Source organism: Condylura cristata, unplaced genomic scaffold (assembly GCF_000260355.1).
Source record: "Condylura cristata isolate star-nosed mole 26May11 unplaced genomic scaffold, ConCri1.0 scaffold00002, whole genome shotgun sequence".
Lineage (NCBI taxonomy): Eukaryota > Metazoa > Chordata > Mammalia > Eulipotyphla > Talpidae > Condylura > Condylura cristata.
In genome coordinates, this window is record NW_004567103.1 from 20,518,629 (window position 1) to 20,529,120 (window position 10,492).

Sequence of the window (10,492 nt, forward strand, 5' to 3'; positions counted from 1 at the left end):
CCCCAGAAAACCACTAGACCCACACTTCTGTGAGTCAGAATTCTTCTTATATATAACATTAGTTTAATATATACTTAACTGATTATTACAATAAACTCGGAGAACTACACCCCAATTTTAAATGCCAAAGTCTCATTACATTCTAGTGACAGCTCCTTCCTCTGGCCCTCACTTCCCTTCACCTCTCTAATAAATAACCCACTGCTCACTTCCTGAGTTCCTTGAAAAGGGTGAAGCTTGGTCAATAAACTCTCAAAAAGCCAAGTTATTACTTGTAGATATCAAGTTTTAGGTCTACATTTTCCCACTTTATTTGTTAAAAACTTATACTACCTGCTTTTCAAGTAGAAAAAAAAGTCCCCCGTATTTTGATATGTCTGAAACTTCAGGAACAAAACATACAGTGACTGAAGCAAGTCAAAGCAAAGGTATTAGTAGGTGTTTTCTCAAATTCTTCATGGTTCCTAGAAGACTAAGTACTTTCTCTAAATAGAGTTCAGATTTATGGTTTAGGTATTATTTTGACCCAATGGTTCAAGAAGCTTAGAAAATCCTAAAAGCAAAGACCTCCAAATTTTGTGATCTGCATATTGCTCATAAAAAATTTTACATAAGCATATATTTCTATTTGTACATTTTAAGTGTGCAATTTATAAAACAAAAATTTTAAAAAGATAAGCACACACTGAAATATATTTGTAGTTAAATCCTTTAATTTTTCATAAGTGACAATTTTATTTAACATTCTTCATTACAAATCATTTAATACTTCATACTGATCTAAAAATCTGATTTTAAACAAGACTTTTTGAGATGTGATGTAACATCTGTTATTACTGTAAAACAAACAAACAAAAAAACTCAACAGTAAATACAAAAGGGCATTTTTAGCTGGGCCTGCTAATCTATCAGTTCCCATTTTCACCTACTAATTATGAGAAGTTCTGAGATTTAAGCCAGTGTTTTCCTCTCAGCCACTTTGTATACCCATAGGTCTTACAGGTTCATATTTTAATAAATAAGTTCACAACAAATCCTCCAGTAGACTTCTAAATAGCTTAGAAAATTCTATTTCTAGGATTTTAAAAGTATAAAGATATAACTTTCTTTTTTAAGATTTCTTTATTTACGTATACAGAACTGGGGTACAGGCCAGAGGTGCAGGGATGGTGACAGGGTTCACCAGAGACAGAGTGGGGAGCAGAACAGGTAGACTAAGTCCACTGCTGAGGAGAGCACTGGGCGAAATAGGAGGTCTGCTGTGCCATGTGGATCACCTCCTGGGCAGGGTATCACACTAGCAGTGAATGCAGCCAGCTTGCAGTGCTACATCCTAACTTGTGCCACTAGGGAAGGTCCAGATTAAAACAAAAATGTTTTTAAAGATTTATTTATGAATACAGAACTGGGGTACAGGCCAGAGGTTCAGGGATGGGGAGAGGATTCACCAGAGACAGAGTGGGGAGCAGAACAGGCTGACTGATGAAGTACACTGCTGAGGGGAGCAGTGGGTAGGTCAGGAGGGGTCTGCCGCGCCATGTGGGTCACCTCTGGGGCGGGGATCGAACTCATGCTGAAGTGGCTTTAGCTTCTTAGTACTGTGCTTTAACTTGCTGTGCCACCAGAGAGGGCTCCCAGATTTAAATTTTTATGTAACAAATTTATATGAAAGCTATGGTAATATTTCTAAGCTTTACTGTCAAAATTCTCTTTCCAAAACACAAGTTTCTTTCAACAAGCATTACTTTTCAATGCACTGTTAAAACTCACTTTCTCCCAAAAAATAAAGTTTTTCAAAAAAAATGTTAGGTATATATCCCTGGCAAGTCCTTGCTCGGCATCATTAAAAATCAGAAACTTTGGAATAACCATCTTAGGTAAAAACAAACAATTCATCCTTAGGTTAGACAACTTAAAAAATGTTTTGCTATATGATTATCACTGAACTTCTTATGTCTTACAAAAGAGTTTTACTGTTGATCCTATCACATTATATTGTAAAGATTTTATCAAAAAATTCATATCCACTCTTGCCTTAGTTTTTTCTGTTTGAGACACATTTTCTAGCTTTTCTTTGATAAGTGAAGCATACTTTCACTTCTCAGTCTTTGACTTTCTTTTCTTATTTGTATGGCTAAGCCTCCTCTTCTCTCGTCTGCCTCTGGTCTCTGCTCAGTCTTCTCTGACTACCCTATATAACAAACACCCTTCCCTCCACATCATCATCTACCCTTCCCCTGCTTTAATCATCTTCCCAGCACTTATCCTCACCTGACATATTTTATTTTTTCATTGTCTCTCTTCGCTCAAATGTGATCTTCATGAGAATAGAGAAGTATTATTTGTTCACTGCTGTCTTTCATAGCACCTAGAACAGTGACTGGCACATAGCATGTGATCAATAAAAATTCAATGAAGAAATTAATGTAGTAATTTAAGGTAACATAATCCATGAATCCTCTGTCACACAGATTTAAACCGCGCTATATGGAAAAGGGTTCAAAACGAATGTGAAATCAAGATGTTACTATTAGCTTCTATACATTATATAGGTCCCATTATTATTATGGAGATTCTTAGTCTGTGAGATGTGACAGATATATATAAGGATAAAGTTGGGCACCAATGGTAAGCCACTTATGAAATATTGGTACAGCTCAGTTTTTAATACTCTTTAATTTAAAAATATAGACAGAAGTCCTAATAGCTTATTTTCTTGTCAAGAGAAATATACCTTGCATATTTTTAAAATGCTATTTTAGGGTATCAATATTCTCCTGACTATAAGTATGAGGGAGCATTTCTCTTTGATCACTTCTTCTGATACAAACTACTTTCTAGTTATTAATGTCAATCATTGTTCAACAGATGAAATGATCATCAAGTAACAGATTCTCCATGGTTTAGACCCCTTTAAATAAGAAGTACTATATTGGCATTACTATTTGTGGAATTCAGGCTTTCAATAATAGCTCATCTCAGTGGAAAAAGGTGTTTTTGAAAAGATGAACATGTATTTCTATAAAGTTAATGGCCATAGAATGCCCCCAGTCCAAATTATTTTGTCACCAAGTAATGATTAAAATGAAGAATATAGTCAATAATTAAACTTCACATTTTACAACACCAAATTATAATATTAATTTTGTGGCTATAGTTTGTGTTTTTTACAGAAAGACCTCTTACTCTGAGTGAAAAAAATAAAAAAATAAAGGTCATTTGACTTAATACCCAAACTGGTTCCAGAATTTAAGTCTGTTGACTAGATGGTCAAATTCTTCCCACTATTATCAAGAGGAAACTGGGAATTAGTAATGTCACAGAATGGAGAATGGTCAGATACCATTCTATACCTACCATGAAATAAAAACTGAGGCCAGCACAGAAGATTATTGCTCAGTATAATTCACAGAGTATGCTTTAGGTCTTTACCTAATTTAGGATTTGTCTCCTAGTTGGTAACAAATTCCATTCTCACAATCTTTCAGTACAGGAATTCATACAATTTGGTTTTACATGCCAGCATTCTTTGTCTTCCCCCACCCTTAAATGTCCAAGCAAACCAAAAGCACAAGGAGAGAATGAAGTAAAGGTGGGTAACTGGCTCAATGACTCAACAGTTTAATATGGCTAATAAAATCTAAAATAATCTAATATATTATTTGATGATAACCAACAGAATGTTTCTAAGACAAAGAAGATACTTTTCCTCTCTACAAATATCAGTCAGTATGGCTATTACATTCAAGGAAAACACAACAGCTCTCACAATAAAGACAATGAGGAAACTGAAAAAAAGTCAAAGCTATACCATATATTAAATGGTTGAAGAAAAATAGGTGTTTGTTTTGTCTGGACTTTTTTAATGGCAAGGGTGTGGGAGATGAGGAAGAGGAAGTAGTCCAACAGAAAACTAGTTAAGCTTGTTTATCTGGTTTTCAAGGATAGAACTAGGGCCAAAAAGTAAAAACTTCAGAAAGATATATTCTGTCTACAATAGGGAATATTTTAGCAGTTATGCCTAATTACAAATCAGTTACCTTGGACATGGAGCTTCCTTTCTCTGTAAGTGTAATGCTGGACTACTATTTAGAAGAGGGGAAAAGGGATATATAAGGAAATTAGTAAGACTAAGAGTGGGATAGGTATCAGGTTGGCCTAGATCTAGATTAATATTTTTATTCAAACCTTCAATTTCACGTTTATAGAGAAAAACAAAGACAAAGAATTATTTCTCACCTTCCTTTCTAAAAATAGTTCTCTCCAAATCTAGGACCTAGGACTCACCTGCGTTCCGGAGAAAAGTCTTTTTAAGTCCTTACAGGAAGACTGTGAAGCAAAAAATATGAAATGGGAGGCTGGGGTTATGGCCTACTTGGATGATCGTTCTTTTTAAAAATTAAAAAAAAAATAAGTTCAATGTGAAGATGTATACTGCTCTAATTCCCCTACAGTTATGTAGTCATGTTCAGGCCTATAGTGCTTTTTCCCTTTGGATCTAACCAAAGGAACCCTCTGGCTAAAGAGTAAGATAATGTGTAGAATCCTGACCCTTCCAGTGCACTTTGAGTAATTATTTCAGTTATATTTTCTAACTCAGAATTCTAAACATAGGTGGTTTTAAAATGCTTTTTGTGTTTTTGAATTTAAATAACATCTTAGGTAAAATTAATAACCTTACCTAAAGTTTTGATAAGGGTTAATTTTTCCAGTTGCAAGGTATTACTACTTTTTTTATCTCAATTTTCCTTAATTGAGAGGTTCGCCAATTTTAGTTTCTCCCAAACATTTCCACTTTATCCCATATACTCTAGGATTTTCCCTAACTGTTTTTCTTCTGTTGCTTAACAGTATTTTCCTTGTACATATCTTCTCGTGTTTATATATGTTCCTACACATAGGTAACTGCACAGAGGTAGCATATTCTATTACCGTAAGTAAAATAAACTCTGAACTAGTTATGTTCCTATTTTCATAACTAACAAAAGGAAATAGATATGGCTATAAACAACAGTTATAAAAGTAGATGCAGAACTTTTTATACACATACCTGAACTGTCTGGACTTGTGGAGACTGAATAACTGATGGCTGGGCCGCCTGAATAACGCCATGGACTTGAACTGTCTGCCCATTGGGCAGCTGTACTAAGGTTACGGTGGGAGCAGATGATGTTGCATGAGCTGCTGGCATAGATACCTATGGTGTTGAACATGGAAAAAAATTACCATTATAGATACCTCCTTGGAAGTATTCATGTTCAATATGAAGCAACTTTTTAAGCAGCAAAAAAGATGTCCTTTCTGCTAAGAAATATTTCAATGATGTGAAAGAAACTGATTAAATTTAATATTAATTTTTAAAAGGACAACAACTTTTCAGCGCCTCCCACTTTACAACTCCTCCCAATGACAAAACCCAAAAAATATTTTAGTGTATTATCAAACTATGTTACAGACTTTTCTGAACACTAAACACCACTTCATTTGTATGAAGCTTTACATTTTTCCTCCTGTTTTTCATATCCAATTTCTTATTTGCTTTTTGAAGAAAGGCTAAGTAGTAAGAATTACCTCATTTTAGAGATAAATAACACGTGCTTAAAGATGTTAAGTAACTTGCCTAAGTTCAAGAGATATGCTAACCTTTCTTCCAAAAATCATGTGTTAAGGTATATTCTAAAATCTAACTGCTGTCAATCCTGAGAGCAACTAGCCTACTAAGTATAGAACAAATATCTATCTTATAATATAAAGCATCATTTTCTCCACTGAGCTAATTACAAGTATGTCTTTCATCAGTGAGAAAGTACTGAAAGACGCTGAACTGCTGTTTATAGTTTAAGGATTTTCCTCTTGAAAGAATAAAGGAGCAGAATAGAGAGAATCTAGAAAAAGCAATCTTTCCTGAGGCACAAAGGAGGCAATTTTAATGAATTTTAATATTCAGGTTAGAAGGGTTCTTAAGTTAAACACGCCTATCAGGAGGTATGTATTGTTCCTATGCTTGAACACATTGAGGATGGGAAGTTTATTTACTCATTCATTCAGTGAAACAGCCATTGAAGACCTAAGCACTGGAAACAATATTAGAACTGAAACTAAGAATAAATAAATAAATAAAAGGGAAAGAAAGGCACAGGTTCTTGCCCTCAAGGATATTACTGGGACATGTGCCTCAAACACTGGGGAAAAGAATATCAAATATAATTCAGGGAACTAATGAGGGCTGTAGAGAAGTATGGAGTAAGGAGAACTACTCAATTCAACCTAAGATGAGGGGAAGTTACTGGGGAAATACGTAAATCTGAAATACAGAACACTAGATAGGTATGTTATTATGACTTGCAGAGAGAAGCACAGAATTTCAGGCAGACAGAGCAGCAATAGCAAAAGAGAAACAATGATCTATGCATGTAAGGCAGAGCAAGATGACTATCGATTCAACTACGGGAGGGCTTGTATGTTATAGCATGAGAAAGAAAGTGAGGAGATCAAATTACACAGCAGGCAGGGGCTAGTGGGACTAGTTATAAAAAACTTCCTATGTCATATTAAAGAACTTATTTTTTATCCTGAGAGGACTGGGAAAGGCACTGAAGGATTTTGAAATACTGAAAATCACCATGAAGTTTTCCTTTTAGGTAATTCTACTGCCAGTGTAAAAGAGGAAGAAAAAAGTGGAGGTAAGGAGAAGACCAAGGCCAGAATACAGCACTAGTTATGGTAGACTAAGAATGAGAGAAGTGATTTAATGAAAATCGAGGAAACAAAAAGAAAGGGTGCTATGAATGATTGGCTGAGGAGTGAGAAGAGAATCAAATATGATGACTCACATATCTCATGTCTGAGTAAGAGCTGGTAAGACTAGGTCACCAATGGAAGTAGATAGCCCAAGTAACGGAAAAGTGTGTGAGTGACTGGGGTTGTGATGGAAGACAATGGAATTAATCCGCTATCTGAATCTGGAGAGATGTTTAATAGACTGTTAAATACTTGACCATGAAGCTTGGAGGAAAGACCCCCATTGGTGGTATAAGTTAAAACCAAGACCTTCCATCTCTGGACAGTTAGGAAGTCCTTTTTATTAACCACTCTCTCTCTTTGGTCACTACAAATCTCGCTTTGTTTCACACCTGGTTCTCAGAATTAAGGGTCCCTGTTTAATGCTATAAAGTCAGAATCTCTGATAGACCCAAGGATACCTTCCCCTACACTTAAGTTTTGAGAATCACAAGCTTAAGTTAGTCAGAGTATTTCAATCTCATACTAAAGCTCTACTGTTCTCTGAAACAACTATAATGCCCTCTTTTTTGAGTTTCTCGAGGGTAAATAAGCAAGCTAACTCAATAAACAGTAACTTTTGTACACTGATCACACTACATAGGATTGCTTTATTAAAAATTTATAAAATATAGACATCAAAAGACAAAATTTGCTTACATTCCTACCACAGGGCTAATCAGTTACTATTTTTACTGTTCAACTAGGTGCTTTGAAGGTACATCAATACATTCAATTTTTCTAACATACTAAACACTGGATTATTTATCTTTCAATGCTATTATATATCTTTTCATGCTACTAATAGATTTCTTGAATGGTTTTAATGATTACATAATAGCAAAAATTCCAGTTGTTTAATAAATTCATTTTTTTTTTTTTTTAAGATTTATTTATTTGTGCATACAGAACTGGGGTACAGGCCAGAGGCTCAGGGGCGGTGAGAGGCTTCACCAGACACAGAGTGAGGAACAGAACAGGCAGATCGATGAAGTACACTGCTGAGGGGAGCAGCGGGCGGGCCAGGAGAGGTCTGCCGCGCCATGTGGTCACCTCCGGGACAGGCGGGAATCAAACTCATGAGGAAGTGGCTTTAGATTCTCAGTACTGTGCTTTAACCCGCTGCGCCACCAGGGAGGGCCTAATAAATTCATTTTTTAAAAAAGATTTATTTATTCATACAGAACTGGGGTACAAGCCAGAGGTGCAGGGGTGGTGAGAGGCTTCACCAGACACAGAGTCAGAGCAGAACAGGCAGATGAGGAGGTATACTGCTGAGGGGAGCAGCGGGCGGGTCAGGAGAGGTCTGCCGCGCCATGTGGATCACCTCCGGGGCCCTGGATCAAACTTGCCAGCTTGCAATGCTTTGTCCTAACCCGTTGTGCCACCAGGGAGTGCCTAATAAATTCATTTTTATTGGATACTTAGGTTTTCAAATTTGCCTATCACAAGAAAATGATAACCTTTTAGTCAACTTTATTAAATCTATACAAATTTTACATTCTATAGTTAAAGTCAACTTTTTTTTAAGCCATTTAAAAAAATCTCTGTAAATTCTACAAGTAAAATAAAGTATCTCACTACCGTTTTAGATTGATTTTTTTTCCCTTTACTGTTAGGCTGATTTTTTTCCCTGTACATCAATCAATTCACAATGATTTTAAGGCAATTTTATGGTATTTTTCTAGTATTAAAGACTGATGATAAAAAGTTAACAGATATCAGAATTATGAAAGGAAATTATGTCAAAAATGGACATTAGAACTTGAATAAGCAAGTGGGGGGAAAAAACAAACCCCTGTCAGGAATAAATAAAAAAACCCCAGCACAAATAGAGATGTCATTCCACTTCAAAAGTATCCAATGCTAGAGATCTAACTGCCTATTACAGGTGACAAGTAGGATATGTGCATGTAAATTTGTTCCCTCTTAATCACCAATTAAACTTCATAAAATTGATTCTGTTTATAGACAGAATCACAGTGGGCACAGGAGAAAGTAAAAATAATTTGAAGCCTGATTTCCACCACAAAATCATGCATAAGACAGGGACCTAAGGCATCCCCGAAGGTGGAGTGAAAGACTGGAAATAAGGCAGACTGGTTGAAGGCTCTTTTGAGAAGCAAATGGGTCTGGACTTTCCTCTATTGTCTGTGGAAGAACTACTACTCTACTCCATTGAGAGAAAAATGGGGATTTATTTTTTGTACAGGCATTGCTGGAGGTGCTAGACTTCAATTTTCCTGCATTTGTCTCTCTAAAAGCAGATTAGTAAACTTTTCTCTGGGGCACCTGACCAACTTCAAGCTGAGTAAGAAAAACCATACTGACAAGGATGACCAACAATCATCCCACATGAAGACCACAACTCGTAGATGTTAGGTACAACTTTATGGTTCTCTATTTTAAGCCTAAAAATAATAAATTATCAAATACTTTGAGGAAAACCTCTAATACAAATGATGAAGACAACACATGGAAGGAAAACTATGCAAGAAGAAAACTGAAAACAAAACGAAACCTAATCAATATTCGCAAAGATAAAACATTGCCTTTATGAAATATAAACAGAATGTTCTAACACCAAAGGATTGTTAAAAGAACAAAAGTAGCTCTTAAAGATGATAGCAATAATAAAAAATTCAATAGATGGCTTAGAATATGAAGCTTGAGGAAATCTTCCAGATAGCAAATAAAAAGATGAAACAGAATAAAAACAGAGAAAAAAGAGAATTAGTTCTAGAGGTATAATTTGGAATCACAAGGATCCTATAGAAAGAGAAAAAATAACCAACCAAATAAATTGCCCAAAGCCGAAGACTTGAGTTTTCAATATTGAAGGGGATAATGAATACACAGCATTACAGATGAACATTGATCCAAATGAACATTCTTATAATGAAATAACAAAGCACTGAACAAAGAAAAAAACTCCTCCAACATATGAAAAATACAAAATAAGAAACAGATTTAGTCTTTTCAAAGAGCAACACTAGAAGTGGATCAATGCCTTCAAAATTTGAAAGCAAAATCATGTCTTTATAAAGAATTCTTTATGCAAATTTCCTTTCTTAAGGAATCATTGCAGACATGCTTTCTTCTATTAAGAATACAAATCTCACAAAAGGAAGATGAGGGAATTTCCAGGATGATATTATACAGCAGACTTAGAGATCATCTAGACCCAACAGATGATCTAAGGTATGTGGATGGCTGTCACTGCTCAGATGTCTGCTGGCTTTGTCCTCCCTTTACCAGAGAGGTCAAAGCTTGGTAAAACTCGGATTCTTTTGTATCTGCAAATATTTGTCTTGATCATGTATAGATGAGGTCCGGCTCTCCCCACTTATTCCTGTAATGATGAGGGAGAGTACATTTAGCTCATCCCCAAATATGTTTTGACTTATTTCCTGAGGGCTCAGATGGGCCCTCGTGACTTTGAGAGGAAACACAGATCTGACTACATTCATGCTGGAGGTCTATACCTTCGCTCTACATGAGCAGCATACAAAGTTTCCCCTCTACTTTCAAGATCTATTCTTGCTCAGTGACTACTCCTAGAAGAATTTGAAAACTTAAGCTAGACATCCCAGAACCTATGCTAGGAGTATCTCCTCCTGAAAGTGGTGATATCAATTCTTTCACCTCATTGGTTTATGCTTGCATTTAACTTTTATAGTAATCTTTCCCGTGTATGTATGTGTGTGTGTGT

General features: G+C 35.7%; 1 protein-coding gene across 3 annotated transcripts in view; it reads right to left on the reverse strand.

Moving 5' to 3' along the window:
- CREB1 (cAMP responsive element binding protein 1) overlaps window positions 1–10,492 on the reverse strand; it is a 59,616-nt gene that overhangs the window by 31,717 nt on the left and 17,407 nt on the right. For 2 of the 3 annotated variants that reach the window (XM_012726576.1, XM_004674346.2), the window contains exons 3-4: window positions 5,051–5,197; window positions 4,288–4,329 (exon numbers count right to left, since the gene is read on the reverse strand). In XM_012726576.1, the coding sequence (XP_012582030.1) occupies window positions 4,288–4,329; window positions 5,051–5,197 (189 nt within the window). The remainder of the gene's footprint in view (window positions 1–4,287; window positions 4,330–5,050; window positions 5,198–10,492) is intronic. The other variant, XM_004674347.2, reaches the window with a different exon arrangement.